Genomic DNA, 17,525 nt, shown 5'->3' on the forward strand with positions numbered 1-17,525 from the left:
ATTGCCTGGGGTAAACAGGACGAAGGCTGTGATAAAAGACCTTGCTTTGTGGTAAACAGGAGATAGCTGTGTTAAACAACAAAAGGTCCCAGGAAATTGGCCATGAGAGACATTTGTTCAGTAGAAACTAGTTACGTGCCATATGGAGATAGGAAGGACTCGGAAGTTGTGTCATGTTTCAGAGTTATGCTATTGGATGTTTGTATATTACTTGACATGTATGTGTAATCATTCCCATTTGCATATTCCCCCAATAAAAGGAGGTGCACAGCTCAATACTGTGTCATTTCACCCAGAGAGAGATGTGTCCAAGTCTTCTTTCTAGGATTCGCGTTCGTGAGTGAGCCCCCATGGCTGGGGTTGAAGACATCGTTCCCTCAGGGACTTTGCAGCACCCTCACATGGCCCCTTCCAACTCTAACAATAAATAAATAAATAAAAATACTATATCCAAATTAATTATTTTCAGAAAATTACCTGTAAAGTAGGTGCATGCATTACTCTTCGAAAAGGGGATTCAAACATCATTGAAATACAGGAACAGATGGTGACAATGATCATTACCCAGTCTAGATAAGTAACCAATCCCAGCAAATCACTGCAAAATAAAGTGGAACACACCAAGTGTCAATGAGGCTTCAGAAATTATAAATATCAGTCAAATATAAATTGGACTAGTAAAAATAGAGAATCTTTCACAATGTTGACATCTTAGAAATAATTATTCTAAGAAAACATTTTCCAGAGAAATGTAAGTTTGGAAAAAAGTGTACATCAATATATAAAATGCATAAATTCATTTTTGCTTACTAAAGTTGATGATATTTTGTGTTTTTAACTGCTCCAGTAACAGGATCTGTTTTAGAGCTGTAGCAGAGAGGAAAAAAGTTTAGAGTATGTATCATTCAATTATTATTATTATTATTATTATACAAGATAATCTGCATTTGAAATGAAGAGTATTTTTTTTAAAATAAACAATAGCAAAACTACAAATCCACAGCCATTTGGGGATTGAACATTTTCATTTATGACCCCACAATTCACAATTCCGGTTCCGGTTCGAGCGGTGGGGAGATGGTGGGTCCGCCGCTCCCTTGAACAACGGTATATCGTCGGAAATGTTGGTCCAGGATGGGAGGTTGTCTGTTATCGCTGTGGCTGCTGCACCCCCAACTGTATCCCCAACTGCAGAGCTCTGAGGCTGGGGGCAGAGGCGCGTGAGTGTCTGCGGGGCGACCAGCTGGGACGTGGAACCAGCTGGGACGCGGAAGATGGCGGCGGCAGCGCGCGCAAAGTCTTTGACATCGGAGGGAAGAGAGCAGCCGAGAAGAGGCAGAGCGACTGTCGGGCTGAATCCCCAGACCCGGCCCGACAGATGGGAGCAGATTGTTCCGAGATGGTGGGGGCCGGAGATGGTGGGGGCCGGAGGGTGCTGTAGACACCGGAAAAGACCGCAGCGTCGAGAGGTGGCTGATTGGGACGCGAGAGATGGCGGCGGTGCTTTGCACAAAAATTAAGAAACAACGGAGAAGGAGGAAAGGAGGAAAGTGGATGGTGCTGAAAGAACGTGTTGAAAGAACGTGGAACGTGGAGTGTGGGGGCACTGAACCGACACCCCCCCCCCCCGACCTGGTGAGTGAGAGTGACCAGCGTCGAAGCAGAGAGAGAGCAGGGGAAATGGAGGTGACGAAGAGCGACCTGTTCCAGTGGAGGAAAATTGCTGGCGGGGCATATTTGGAATAACGACCCCCCCGCCCCCCCCCCTTCCTGTATGGCACCAGCAGGTGTGAGCTGCTGGTGCCAAGGGAGGAGTAGGTGGGAAAGACTGTGGAGACGGGCTTGCTGGACGATGAACTATGGAGGAGAGTGAGAAGGATGGGACTGGTTGCCTGGGACTGGTTGACTGGTTGCCTGGGACCAATATGGCCAATTGGCCATGGACATTGCTTATACTAACTTTGCAAATGACTATCTTGTTTGTCCCCCCCCCTCCCCCCCCCCCTGGTTTCTATGCACGTCTATGCACTTTACAGAAGATCTATGCCCCCTAGTGGACCGGCTGGAAAAAACAACAGCAGTTTTTAAGACTTTTTTAAAGATCTAAGTTATATTGAAGACCTATAAAGACACTACACCTGGGCCGATTGATTAACCGACGATTAGCTAATAATTAATATTAAGAACTGATTTATACCATTTTTAACATTTTATACCATTTTATTAATTATTAATCTTGTGAACTTTTTTATTCTATTTATATGTATTATACTGTGCTATATTCTATCAGCATTTTTATCTATTATTAATTTAATCCTCTTTTAATATTGGGGGGGGTTTCTAATTAATGGATGACTGGAGTAGATTTAATGTTGTATATGGAATGAATGAGTATGAGTGTGATGGTTGGGGTGGGTGGGAATATGGCATGGATGGGATGAGTGACAGTAGTATGAGTGACAGAATTGGCCCACCCGACGCTCGGGAGGCAGGGGAGGAAGGGGCACTGATCTCTGGGGTGGCAGAGGGCCGGAATATCCCTGTGTTGCTGGGGAGAGGCAGATATGGCGGGGGTCACAGAGTTAGCCGTTCCAGGGGAACGAGAGACCGTTGCTTAATAACGGTCCCTTGTTCCAACTCTGTGAGCCCAATCTTGGGTACTGGTGATGAGTGTAACTCTGGCCCTGGACTCAGGTTGCTGCTACTTAATGCCAGGTCGGTGGTAAATAAAGCTCTCCTCATCCGGGATTTGATCCTGGATGAGGAGGCCGACCTGGCATGTATCACTGAAACCTGGCTGGGCCCGGAGGGAGGTGTTCCTCTCTCCGAAATTTGCCCAGCTGGGTTTCAGATATGGCATCAACCTCGACCCCAGGGAAGGGGGGGAGGAGTGGCTATTATAGCCAGGGAGAGCCTTTGCCTGCGTGGACTCATTGCTCCGGAAATTGCGGGTTGCGAGTCACTCTTGATGAGGTTGGACTTAGGGGTTCAGGTGGGCTTATTTCTCACGTACCTGCCTCCCAGCTGCGTGTCAAAAGCCCTGCCTGTGCTACTCGAGGAGGTAGCCGGGTTGGCGGTGGAGTTCCCCAGACTTATTGTCTTGGGGGACTTCAACCTGCCGTCACTCGGCGAAACCTCGGGGTTGGCACAGGAGTTCATGACCACCATGACAGCCATGGACCTGACTCAAGTAGTACGGGGTCCAACTCATGAGGGGGGGCACGCACCTGACATGGTATTCCTTTCCGAGCAATTGAGTAATGGTCTGAGACTAAGGGGCTTAGAAGCAGTGCCTTTGTCATGGTCAGACCATTTTCTACTACGGCTTAACTTCCTGGCTCCAATCCTTCCCCGCAGGGAGGCGGAACCAATGAAGATGTTCCGCCCCAGACGCCTAATGGATCCAGAGGGTTTCCAGACGGCGCTTGGGGTTATTGCAGAGGCACTCATCCACAGTTCGGCAGAGTCTCTTGCGGAGGCCTGGAATACGGCTGCTGCGGAGGCTCTTGACCGGATTGCGCCTTTGCGACCTCTCCGTGGCGCTAGACCCCGTAGAGCTCCATGGTTCAACGAGGAGCTCCGGGAGTTGAAACGCCAAAAGAGACGTCTAGAGAAGCGATGGAGGAAGAGTAGGTCTGAATCTGATCGAACACTTGTAAGAGCTTTTATTAAGACTTACAAAGTGGCGCTCAAGGCGGCAAGATGCGCGTACCATGCCGCCTTGATTGCATCAGCGGAATCCCGCCCGGCCGCTCTGTTTAGGGTGACCCGCTCCCTTCTTAATCAGGGGGGAGTTGGGGAGCCCTTGCAGAGTAGTGCCGAGGAGTTTAACACGTTTTTCGCTGATAAAGTCGCTCAGATCCGGGCCGACCTCGACTCCAATTGTAAAACAGAGTCGACTGACAACGAGTCAGTCGAGGTGACTGGGGCACGTACTTGTCCATCTGTCTGGGAAGAGTTTGATCTGGTGACACCTGATGAAGTGGACAAGGCCATTGGAGCTGTGAGTTCTGCCACCTGTTTACTGGATCCGTGTCCCTCCTGGTTGGTTTCGGCCAGCAGGGAGGTGACACGGAGCTGGGCCCAGGAGATTACCAACGCTTCCTTGGGGAGGGGAGTTTTTCCATCACTCTATAAAGAAGCGCTTGTGCGCCCCCTCCTCAAGAAGCCCTCCCTGGACCCAGCAGTACTTAACAACTATCGTCCAGTCTCCAACCTTCCCTTCATGGGGAAGGTTGTCGAGAAGGTGGTGGCACTCCAGCTCCAGCGGTCCTTGGAAGAAGCCGATTATCTTGGTCCCCGGCAGTCGGGCTTCAGGCCCGGTTACAGCACGGAAACCGCTTTGGTCGCGTTGATGGATGATCTCTGGCGGGCCCGGGACAGGGGTTTATCCTCTGTCCTGGTGCTCCTCGACCTCTCAGCGGCTTTCGATACCATCGACCATGGTATCCTTCTGCACCGGTTGGAGGGGTTGGGGGTGGGAGGCACTGTGCTTCAGTGGTTCTCCTCCTACCTCTCTGGCCGGTCGCAGTCGGTGTTAGTGGGGGGTCAGAGGTCGACTCCGAGGTCTCTCCCTTGTGGGGTGCCTCAGGGGTCGGTCCTCTCCCCCTTGCTATTTAACATCTACATGAAACCGCTGGGTGAGATCATCCAAGGACATGGGGTGAGGTATCATCAATATGCCGATGATACCCAGCTTTACATCTCCACCCCATGCCCAGTCAACGAAGCGGCGGAAGTGATGTGCCGGTGCCTGGAGGCTGTTGGGGCCTGGATGGGTGTCAACAGACTCAAACTCAACCCGGATAAGACGGAGTGGCTGTGGGTTTTGCCTCCCAAGGACAATCCCATCTGTCCGTCCATTACCCTGGGGGGGGAATCATTGACCCCCTCAGAGAGGGTCCGCAACTTGGGCGTCCTCCTCGATCCACAGCTGACATTAGAGAACCATCTTTCGGCTGTGGCGAGGGGGGCGTTTGCCCAGGTTCGCCTGGTGCACCAGTTGCGGCCCTATCTGGACCGGGACTCATTGCTCACAGTCACTCATGCCCTCATCACCTCGAGGTTCGACTACTGTAATGCTCTCTACATGGGGCTACCTTTGAAAAGTGTTCGGAAACTTCAGATCGTGCAGAATGCAGCTGCGAGAGCAGTCATGGGCTTACCCAGGTATGCCCATGTTTCACCATCACTCCGCAGTCTGCATTGGTTGCCGATCAGTTTCCGGTCACAATTCAAAGTGTTGGTTATGACCTTTAAAGCCCTTCATGGCACTGGACCAGAATATCTCCGAGACCGCCTTCTGCCGCACGAATCCCAGCGACCGATTAGGTCCCACAGAGTGGGCCTCCTCCGGGTCCCGTCAACTAAACAATGCCGGTTGGCGGGCCCCAGGGGGAGAGCCTTCTCTGTGGCGGCACCGGCCCTCTGGAACCAACTCCCCCCGGAGATCAGAACTGCCCCTACTCTTCCTGCCTTCCGTAAACTCCTTAAAACCCACCTTTGCCGTCGGGCATGGGGAAACTAAACATCTCCCCCTGGGCACGTTGAAGTTATATATGGTATGCCTGTATGTGTGTATGTTAGTATTGGGGATTTTCTTAAACTTATAATATTTTAATTAATTGGATTGTATTGGATTGTTTTTCACTTGTTGTGAGCCGCCCCGAGTCTTCGGAGAGGGGCGGCATACAAATCCAAATAATAAATAAATAATAAATAAATAAATAAATAAATAACTTGGCTAAAATGTTCTACCAGTTTCTTAAATCTAATGTTAATAGATATAGTTTAGACTGTGACTTAATTTTAGACTTAAGCACTGGTCACATATAAGGACAAATTTTATCTCTTTAATTAACAACTACATTGGCTATCCATTAATGGAAACAAAACCAGTGACTTATCTACGGTTGACCTATCCAGATTCCTAAGAGGTCATTCCTGAGAGGTCAGTAAGGGGCGAGTACAAGTGCACTAGTGTGCCTTCCGTCCCCTGTCCTATTACTCCCCTATATCTCCTATACCTTTCTTCTATTCCTATATCTCTTCTTCTATTCTTTCATTGATATGTTCTATTATTATATCTTCTTTTCTATTCTTTCTTAGATATATTTTACTATGAGTATCTCCTCTATAAGCTTCATCATGTATTTTAGTGTGTGTGTGTGTGTGTGTGTGTGTGTGTGTGTATAATGTCAGATCATAAGAGGCTGCCAGATCGAATCCCAGTAAGGAAGGGTGTGGCTAGCTGATGAGGCCAGAACAAGGCCGAAATGGGACCATCCTAGTCTCCCTTAATTTTAAAATTCCAGCTAAAAACATTTGATACATACAGAATATAGTTGTCGGATATGAATAAATTAACTGCCTTGAAATGGTCCTGGGTTGGGCCTAGAGGCAAAAAGGAGCTGTGACGTTCCTTCAATATACCAGCGTGATCCGACATAAAAAAAAACATATAGCCCCTCCCTGGTACAGAGCTGGAGGGATCAAGGTCTGGTGGCTCAATTGCTAATTCTCTGCCTTTCAAGGGAGAGGCTGCCAGATCGAATCCCAGTAAGGAAGGGTGTGGCTAGCTGATGAGGCCAGAACAAGGCCGAAATGGGACCATCCTAGTCTCCCTTAATTTTAAAATTCCAGCTAAAAACATTTGATACATACAGAATATAGTTGTCGGATATGAATAAATTAACTGCCTTGAAATGGTCCTGGGTTGGGCCTAGAGGCAAAAAGGAGCTGTGACGTTCCTTCAATATACCAGCGTGATCCGACATTAAAAAAATATGTACATACACATACACATACACACACACACACACACACACACACATATACCCACTAAAACCCTTTGTGTATTGGACAAAATAAATAAATAAAATAAAATAAATTAATATGTCTTCTGAAATATCAAGACAATTTATATTGCATTTTATACTTTTAGTTCAAATCCAAGTCCTTAAATCCTTCCTCAAAACTGGTGCTCTCCAATATATTGTTTTGTATCTCTGGGAATTGATGTTCCAGTTCACCTGGAGAGAATTGGATTGCAGCAAGTATTCTGTCATAGTTCTAAAATTTGCATGGCTCTGGGTTTGCATCACACCACTCCTGTATATCATGACCACACCCAAAATAGCTTATTTTATTTTAGCTGAGCACATGAATTTCTCAGAGAGGGATTTGAAGTCCAGCCATACTGCTGGCTGATTGGAAGGCTTTAGGAGAACTATAAAGTACAGTGACCATAATGTTCTCCTCTATCAGCTCCCACATCTGCACAATATTCAAATGGGTGTCAAGGGCAATCTGCGCAGAAGGCATCATGACATTCACACCCCTGAATTCATTTGCAAATTTTGAAAAATAAAGGAACATTATTCTGTGACTTTATGTTTCAAAAGCAGTGCACGCAGATCTCTCAGTTTCCGTTTATGGTTGAAAGAATAAAACCAGTAATAAAGCCAAGAAACATTTGCAAAATACATAATTGCTAGATATGTTAAAGTGTCTCTGATTAGTTATTGATGTTATTTTGCCAAAGCTTTTTAATAACAGAACATAGTGAATCAAAGCAAGTGAATCAAATCATAAGCTGCACATATACTTACGCATTAAAGCGAGCTCTGACTACAACTCGGCAGAAATTCCTAAATCTGTGTTCCCGACCCACTATGAAAAGAGGCTTGTCAAAATAGGGGTGATTCTCCCGCAGCTCTTCTTCCTGAACTTTTCTTTCAAGAACAACGTGATTACAGAGTCAGCAATCAATATATACATTTTTTTTCCTAAATTTCGTTTGGTTAGCAGCAATATCACAGTACAGTGATACCTTGTCTTACAAACTTAATTGGTTCCGGGACGAGGTTCTTAAGGTGAAAAGTTTGTAAGATGAAACAATGTTTCCCATAGGAATCAATGGAAAAGCGATTAATGCGTGCAAGCCCAAAATTCACCCCTTTTGCCAGCTGAAACGTTGGTTTTTGAGCTGCTGTGATTCCCCTGAGGCTCCTCTCCATGGGAAACCCCACCTCCGGACTTCCATTGCCAGCGAAGTGCCCGTTTTTGCACTGCTGGGATTCCCCTGCTGGGATTCCCCTGCAGCATCACAAAAACACGGAAAACCGGAGGTGGGGTTTCCCATGGAGGGGAGCCTCAGGGGAATCCCAGCAGCGCAAAAACGGGTACTTCGCTGGCAAAGGAAGTCCAGAGGCGGGGCATCCCAACGGCGGCGGCGTGTTTGTAAGGTGAAAATAGTTTGTAAGAAGAGGCAAAAAAATCTTAAACCCCGGGTTTGTATCTCGAAAAGTTTGTATGACGAGGCGTTTGTAAGATGAGGTATCACTGTATTGTGTAATTGAGACCATGTTAAATGTGAGCTACAGAAAGCCTCTGGTCAGCTATGATGATTATTCAACGGGAACTAAACAAACACAAAGAACCCTATATGCAGGAGTCAGAGGGTGAACCCCATAAGATTTATTTATTTATTTATTATTTATTTATTTATTTTTATTTGTCATACAAATATAGTATTGTATTGTAGTATGTTTAACATAATATAAGAATAAAGTAGAGATAGAAAAGATAAAAACACATTAGGACAGGAACGGAAGGCACAAAGGTGCACTTTGCACGCCCCTTACAGACCTCTTAGAAAAGGGGAGAGGTCTATTGTAGATAATGTAAGGTTGAAGATTTTGGGATTGGGGGAAGAAACAACAGAGTCCGGTAGTGAATTCCAGGCATTGACCACTCTATTGCTGAAATCGTATTTTCTGCAGTCTAGTTTGGAGCGATTTACATTTGGTTTGTATCTATTGCGTGCTCTTGTGTTGTTGTTGTTAGAAACATAGAAGTCTGACGGCAGAAAAAGACCTCATGGTCCATCTAGTCTGCCCTTATACTATTTCCTGTATTTTATCTTAGGATGGATATACTGTATGTTTATCCCAGACGTGTTTAAATTCAGTTACTGTGGATTTACCAACCACGTCTGCTGGAAGTTTGTTCCAAGGATCTACTACTCTTTCAGTAAAATAATATTTTCTCATGTTGCTTTTGATCTTTCCCCCAACTAACTTCAGATTGTGTCCCCTTGTTCTTGTGTTCACTTTCCTATTAAAAACACTTCCCTCCTGAACCTTATTTAACCCTTTAACATATTTAAATGTTTCGATCATGTCCCCCCTTTTCCTTCTGTCCTCCAGATTGAGTTCATTAAGTCTTTCCTGATACGTTTTATGCTTAAGACCTTCCACCATTCTGGTAGCCCGTCTTTGGACCCGTTCAATTTTGTCAATATCTTTTTGTACATGAGGTCTCCAGAACTGAACACGGTATTCCAAATGTGGTCTCACCAGTGCTCTATATAAGGGGATCACAATCTCCCTCGTCCTGCTTGTTATACCTCTAGCTATGCAGCCAAGCATCCTACTTGCTTTTCCTACCGCCCGACCACACTGCTCACCCATTTTGAGACTGTCAGGAATCACTACCCATAAATCCTTCTCTTCTGAAGTTTTTGCTAACACAGAACTGCCAATACAATACTCAGATTGAGGATTCCTTTCCCCCAAGTGCATTATTTTATATTTGGAAACATTAAAGTGCAGTTTCCATTGCTTTGACCATTTATCTAGTAAAGCTAAATCATTTGCCATATTACAGATCCCTCCAGGAATATCAACCCTATTGCACACTTTAGAGTCATCGGCAAATAGGCAAACCTTCCCTACCAAACCTTCCCCTATGTCACTCGCCTTGTTAAAGGTGAAGTAGTCGCCAACAGGGAGTACATTGTGATGTATGATTTTATGAACAACAGTTAAATCCGTTCGGAACATACGTTCTCTTTCTATGTGAAAGATTCCCAGAATTATTGAGAAGTGGGCTTCTCATGCCTACATGAGATCACCCAGTTCACATGCCCAGAATGATCAGGCTGGTACATGATCCCATCTAGGTTGCAATAACAAGATGCTCATAGAGAAGGTGAAGGGGGAATTGACCAGTGAAAATGCTGTTGCTCTTTCCTACCTTTTGCCGCTTGGAAAACTGTATATAAACAATAAATGCTGCAAAGAGAAATATCTTGGCACTCTGCCATGATTTCTCTTTAATTCCGTTATTCTACCACAGATCCATCTTTTGGAATGAGCAATGCAACCTTCCATCCTGTAAACAGGCCTGAATCCTGACCAACCGCCAACCAGACAATCTTTAGGATTTTCTGTGGCTAAGTACTATCCCAACCTTTTCTTCCCATTGTTGTGGCTAGCTCTGGCCCAGCTCCTGCCCCAAGGACTGTGGATGTGGGGGAGACATCCACATGCTGCAGGCCTGTTTTGCCCCCGGTAGAATCTGCTGATGAAGGCTCCTCTGTCCAAGAAGACATGAGTGACAGGGAGGAGGAGAGTGGGGCAGACAGCTCAGAAGGAGATCAATTATCTAGCTCCTCCTTGGATTCGGAACAAGAGTTAATGATACAGCCACGCATGCGGAGAGTGATGCATAGGCAACAACAACTGAGAGATTATTATCAAAGAAAATGAGGCCACCTGTGGTTGGGTGGGGCTGTGGTAATTAGTGAGGCTGCTATAAATAGCGGCCTGTGGGTTTGGCCATTGTGGAGGATTATCTGATCCTTGTGTTTCGTGACTGCTTTACTGACTTTGATCTTTTGTGTGCTGATTTTTCCCCGCTTTGAAACTAAACCAGAGCAAAGTGTGTTTCACTTTGTGAAAGAAGAAGGACTGTGAATTGCCTCACAGCTGCAAGCTAAGTATCACAGAACTGATAAGGGACTTGTACAAATTACCAGTTTGTTTGGAGACGAGTGCTCTTTGCTATACCAAAAGAGGGCTTGGTTTAAGTGAATTTTCATTATGAAGAACATTGTTTTGAATTTTCAAATGTGTGTGTGTCTGAAATTTGTATGTGGGAATTTTTGGGAGAAGTCTACCAGAGAACCTGACAGAACACCCATAGAGAAGGTTGGATCCTGGATGATAATGGTGTAAATATGCCACTAGCTATTATGATTGTAAGCTCTCAGAAGATGTATGTACAGCAAAGAATGTGTCCCTTTTAAAATATTGCTGGCCTTTGAAATCTATACAAAGATTTATGAGATACAGTGATACCTTGTCTTACAAACTTAATTGGTTCTGGGACGAGGTTCTTAAGGTGAAAAGTTTGTAAGACGAAACAATGTTTTCCATAGGAATCAATGGAAAAGCAATTAATGCGTGCAAGCCCAAAATTCACCCCTTTTGCCAGCCGAAGCACCCGTTTTTACACTGCTGGGTTTTCTCTGAGGCTCCCCTCCATGGGAAACCCTACCTCTGGACTTCTGTGCTTTTATGATGCTGCAATTTCACTGAGGCTCCACTCGCTGGGAAACCCCACCTCCGGACTTCCGTTGCCAGTGAAGCGCCTGTTTTTGCACTGCTGGTATTCCCCTGCTGGTATTCCCCTGCAACATCGCAGAAACACAGAAGTCTGAAGGTGGTGTTTCCCATGGAGGGGAGCTCAGGGAAATCCCAGCAGCGCAAAAATGGGTGCTTTGCTGGCAATGGAAGTCCGGAGGCGCTGCATCACAGTGGTGGTGGTGGGTTTGTAAGGTGAAAATAGTTTGTAAGAAGAAGCAAAAAAATCTTAAACCCCGGGTTTCTATCTCGAAAAGTTTGTATGACGAGGGGTTTGTAAGACGAGGTATCACTGTATATGCAAAGAAAATATGCTTGATTCCACTTATAAACAATTTGTCCAGATTTAATCAATCTATCAGTGGAGTAACCATTTAAAATTCACTAAGCAATGAATGCCTAACTGGGATTTAGATCAGTCTTATATACTGATATAAAAGTTACATTTAAAATACCTTTTCATTTCTGCTTGTTCTTTCTTTTCTTGGATCATTTTTATTTCACTGTCTTCTCTTTGTGCATTTCTGTACCTCACTGTATTAGAATGCTGAAAGAAAAAAAAATTAAATCTGTTTTCTATTTTTTACTGTAAAAAATTAACAGTATGCAATTGCATAAAACTTTTAAAAGAGAAAAAGGAAGTTTTTAATCTGGGTCGGGAGAAAATAAAAACTATCAGTAATTATGATCAGCTATTTATTATTAAATGTTTTCTTTACCATTCTGCACTTTAATTATTACATTTGTCCAATTAAATTTAAGCATGCTTGATGATATTAAGAGTTTAATATTAATTCAGTGCTGAAGTAGTTATTAGGGAGTTAGAAATTACATTTAATTTCTAAGATGGATTATAGTGGATCTTAAGCAACAATTTATTATGATTAAGGAGCAACAATCAATCCAATAAAAATGGCCTTGACTTTGTAGAAATAAGAATGTAGCCATTCTGAATATTATAGAAAGCTGAATGTTTAGCTGGGATAGTAAAAATTTATAGCAGTGTTCTGAAGGGTAATTACCAAAAAAAGTAAGAAACAGGACAGAGATTTTTGATAACATTTCCAATTGCACAGCATCAGGCTATTTTATCCATGTCCCAAATATATTGTTTAAGAGACTATTTAACTTAAATTCCATAAAAGCCAGATATCCTTAGCTTTCTAGAGTTGATCCACTTGGAAGTATGTTGATTATAGAAGGTTAAGGAAGCATTAGACTAGTTTTAGATATGGCAAGTCTACTTTCTCACAATTGGGGTTCTAGAGAAATAAAGTTGGCTTCACTATGAAGCAGCACTTGGGATCCAATAGAGAGCCAAAGACCACCTTCAGTGTTGTGATTCAGCCTGAGGCTCCTCAGGGACCGGCTGGATCTCTGCTGGATCCATGCCCAGAGGAGGAGGACAGTGAACAGGAGGGGGAGGACCAGGCAGATGGGGGAGAGGAACGTATGGAAGAGGAGGAGGGAGAGCAGCCTGAGACCCCCCGGGGGGGGGGCTCTCCCCAGCTAGTAGCCTGGATTCATTGGATGAAGACGCACAGGCTATAATAGACATGAGGCAGCGACGAGCAGCTCAAAGACGGGGCCAATTAGAAAGGTATTTCCATCCCTGAATTGGCAACAGCTGGGTTTGGGTGTGGTTCTCCTCAGCAGGGTTGAAAAGGCAGGCCCGCCATTACAGTCTTGTGGAGAGTTATCAACTGGGAGTCCTGTGACCTTGCTTCGATTCTCGGCGTCTCTGATCTTGGCTTGTGGCCTAGAAGTCTGGAAGACTTGGGGGAGGCATGGGTTTTATTATCTCCAGTGTTGTTTTTGCCAGCAAGAATCCTGTTTTATTGTCTGGCCTTCGTGAAACCTCTGTGAAACTTCATAGTGTTCCTGTCTGTAAGAACAGTTTTTGTTACCTGTGTTTGCTTTGAATTATATAAACTGCTTTTGCTTTTTACCAGTGTGTCTGACTACTCTTTTTGGTTGGTGTTGGCGTCTGGGGGGACCCAGACAGAACATTCAGAAATTTGCATTAGTGTTTTCTCAAAATGCATAAATATTTATAAGCATAGCACTTAACTGTTTTGTCTTGAAATCAGCAAGGAGTTGAGGATATGAGGGCCTCCAATTAGATAGAAACACCCACACCCACCCACTGTAGATAATTACTGTTGTGTGTGCTTCTTGTCCACCACAGGTCATGTCTGATTCTGAGGTGGATGAGCCAGATCCCTCTGGATACCCTGGGCCAGGGGGGTTGGCAGCTGAAGCAGAGAGCAAAGGTGAGGGAGAAAGTGACTTGAGTGAACCTGAGGAACCACTAGAGGGGGCTGATACGACAATGGAGGAGTGGTCCCAGTCGGAGGATGAGTAAGACATTAGAGTAGAAAGTCCTTCTGCCGCATGGATCCCAGTGGCCGATCGGGGTCCCACGGAGTTGGCCTTCTTCAGGTCCCGTTGATCAGACAGTGTCATCTGGCGGGGCCTAGGGGAGGAGCCTTTTCTGTGGCGGCCCCGACTCTCTGGAACCAGCTCTCCCCGGAGATTGGAGCTGCCCCCACCCTCCTTGCCTTCCATAAACTCCTTAAAACTCACCTCTGCCGTCAGGCATGGGGGAATTGAGGCATTCCCCCCCTCCCCCGGGCCTATACAATTTATGTATGGTATGTCTGTGTGTATGTCTGGTTTAATACTGGGGTTTTTAAATGTTTTTTTAAATTTATTAGATTTGTTGTGAATTGTTCTATTGTATGTTGTGAGCCGCCCTGAGTCTAAGGGGCGGCATACAAATCTAATAAATAAATAAATAATAGAAGATTGCTCAGAAGGCGAAAGGAGTTGCATAGCAAAAGGTATTAGTGTACTGACTTAGCCTCTTTGTGGTGTGATGTCACTTCCAGGAGTATAAAGGCAAAGGATCTTGGGAAATTGGGTGTGGGGATTCAATGTCGTTCAAGGGAAGAGATGGGAGACTGAGGGTGTGCTTGAACAAGGTTTTAAAACCATGATTTCTGCCACAATAAAACTTATTTCTCTGCTTATTGCTTGTTGCCAGGACTCTGGTGAACAAAATTCATATGATATATGATTCATCTATGATAAATGGACTGTGTTATCTAGGAATGCTGAATGAGGCCGAGTTTGGCACATACATTCATTCATTCATTCATTCATTCATTCATTCATTCATTCATTCATTCATTCATTGAATTTGTATGCCGCCCCTCTCTGTAGACTCAGGGCGGCTAACAACAGTAATAAAAAACAGCATGTAAATCCAATACTAAAACAACTAAAAAACCCTTATTGTAAAACCAAACATACATTCAAACAAACATACCATGCATAAATTGTAAAGGCCTAGGGGGAAAGAATATCTCAGTTACCCCATGCCTGACGGCAGAGGTGGGTTTTAAGGAGCTTACGAAAGGCAAGGAGGGTGGGGGCAATTCTAATCTCCGGAGGGAGTTGGTTCCAGAGGGCCGGGGCCGCCACAGAGAAGGCTCTTCCCCTGGGCCCCGCCAAACGACATTGTTTAGTTGACGAGACCCGGAGAAGGCCCACTCTGTGGGACCTAACTGGTCGCTGGGATTCGTGCAGCAGAAGGCGGTTCCTGAGATAATCTGGTCCAATGCCATGAAGGGCTTTATTGGTCATAACCAACACTTTGAATTGTGACCGGAAACTGATCGGCAACCAATGCAGACTTCTTCTTGGCTGTTTAAAACCTGCTTTTCGTTATGTATGTTTATATCAATAAAGAGTTTAATTTATTCATAAAATAAAGGATTTTTAAGTCGGGGGTTTTGATCCGAGGGCCATGCATAGAACAATTACCTTTTTTTTGTGTGTGTAACATGAAGGATTTGAATGTTGTGAAATATGCCCAGACTATCTCATTTGTTCTGAACATGTTCACTAATCTTCCATTTACCATTAATATTTTTGATAGCAACTTACATTCAGCTGTGATTTAATTTATGGTATATCTTTCTTTCTCACAATTAGTTGTGAAGGACAATAACACTCATCTTAATCCCACCACTGGGAAGGAAAAAGTAGGCAGTATCATCTGCATAAAGTAAGATAAGGATTTGTCTACTGGCCAAACATGATGTCTGTCTGGATGCTATATGCAATTTTGCTAATGAGAAACAGCTGTCATCTTGCCCAAGTACCCTGGTATACCAGGAAAGATGTGATGGATTATTATGAATTCTGACCCAGCTGGAGATGTCTTTTATCCCAAATTATAATTCCCAGGAACAATTTACTTTGCTCATTTGTGAACTGAGATTCAGTAACTGTGTAATTTGAAATTACTGTGAATGCTGTTTTTGTACTCGAAAGGATCATTTCACAAAAGAATGCACTCAAATGTAACACCAGAATTACAGGGTTTTAAAAACAATCTGTGTTACAATATCCAAGGCATTTGAAATTTCATTCTGTTTTTAGTTTTACTTAGTTATGACTCAGACTATTCACTTAAACTTACATCTTGAGTTAATGTTTCAAGAGACTTTCCTCTGCTGATTCGCTGACTGTTGGAGCCGTGCCTCAGTGACCTGAAATAATGACATTCATCTGGTGAAAAACCTGAGATCATGGAGTGCGCATCAGTTGGACAACAGACTTTGCAATTATGGGTTTGATTTTTTTTTTTACACTCAGCTGCATCTTGCTTTCTACAACTGGTGACTTTCACGTGTTTTCAATTACAATTCCCACATCACCTAGGAACGATGACAGCTGAAGGTCGACAGATAATAAAGGTGCTAAAGTTAGGGAAGTAAGAAGTTATACCTGCAGTACAGAATTTCTAGTTGTACTAATCCAGGGGTGTCAAACTCACATCGTCACAGCAGCATCACATGATCTATTAGGGCTTTCCCCCCTTCCCTAAACTGGGTGTGGGCGTGGCTAGCGTGTGGGTGTGGTCAACCCGCAGGCTGGGAGATTGACAGCCCTGCATTAGTCCAAAGAGATGGTGGAGCAGTTCATTTTTTTTCCTTTTGAATGAATTTTCTCAGATACAAATGATGTGAAAAGTACAAAGGTTAACTTAAAAAGTACATCATTGAACTAATCCATAAATCTGTGAGGGCAGCTGAACAATAAAGGTCATGATTGGATCACCCTGTTTACAGAACTTTTTTCTTGACTGTTTACAACTAGAACATGGATATTTTGAAAACAATTATATTTAAAATATAAGAATTGTCTATTATAATAATGTCATTATTATTGCAATAAAAATACAGCTGTCATTTGTTATGAACTGATTCTAATTTGCACATGTTTACTGTGCACTTTACAAGAATTTTATCTTCTACTTTTAACATTTTCTTAAAAGGTTTCATTGAGTTCTGCTTACCTGCGTTCTTGGCGTATATGATGCTGAACACTAAGAATAGATCGTTCTTTTGCAGGCTGTCCCTCAAAAGAGCCACTAAGCATACGCTGACGAGTACAGGCTCTAGGTAAACAGATGCTATGATAAGTAATAATTAGGGATATACAGCATTTAGGAAATATTTATTTTTTATTATTATTTTATTTATTGGATTTGTATGCCGCCCCTCTCCGTAGACTCGGGGCGGCTAATAACAATAATAAAAACAGCATGTGACAATCCAATAATAAAACACCTAAACACCCTTATTATAAAACCAAACATACACACAAACATACCATGCATAACTTGTAATGGCCACGGGGGAAGGAAAATCTCAACTCCCCCATGCCTGGCGGTATAAATGAGTCTTGAGTAGTTTACGAAAGACAGGGAGGGTGGGGGCAATTCTAATCTCCGGGGGGAGTTGGTTCCAGAGGGCCGGGGCTGCCACAGAGAAGGCTCTTCCCCTGGGGCCCGCCAAATGACATTGTTTAGTCGACGGGACCCGGAGAAGGCCAACTCTGTGGAACCTTATCGGTCGCTGGGATTCGTGCGGTAGCAGGCGGTTCCGGAGGTAAAAATAACTATGAATGTTTGAATGTAACATTGATGTGCAACATTTTGAAGAACCTACATAATTTTCTGGGATCATGGAAATGACGCCATTGTCTTAAAGAATTCCAGACTTACATAGAATAGAACTGAAT

The 17,525-nt window shown here is 44.0% G+C and overlaps 1 protein-coding gene across 1 annotated transcript in view; it reads right to left on the reverse strand.

Annotated features, from left to right (window-relative positions):
* Positions 1 to 17,525, reverse strand: part of NALCN (sodium leak channel, non-selective) — a 309,533-nt gene that overhangs the window by 50,492 nt on the left and 241,516 nt on the right. The window contains exons 19-24 of the mRNA XM_070751235.1: positions 16,798 to 16,899; positions 15,919 to 15,988; positions 11,885 to 11,976; positions 7,611 to 7,733; positions 811 to 867; positions 478 to 598 (exon numbers count right to left, since the gene is read on the reverse strand). Of these exons, the coding sequence (XP_070607336.1) occupies positions 478 to 598; positions 811 to 867; positions 7,611 to 7,733; positions 11,885 to 11,976; positions 15,919 to 15,988; positions 16,798 to 16,899 (565 nt within the window). The remainder of the gene's footprint in view (positions 1 to 477; positions 599 to 810; positions 868 to 7,610; positions 7,734 to 11,884; positions 11,977 to 15,918; positions 15,989 to 16,797; positions 16,900 to 17,525) is intronic.

This window comes from Erythrolamprus reginae, chromosome 4 (genome assembly GCF_031021105.1).
Source record: "Erythrolamprus reginae isolate rEryReg1 chromosome 4, rEryReg1.hap1, whole genome shotgun sequence".
Lineage (NCBI taxonomy): Eukaryota > Metazoa > Chordata > Lepidosauria > Squamata > Dipsadidae > Erythrolamprus > Erythrolamprus reginae.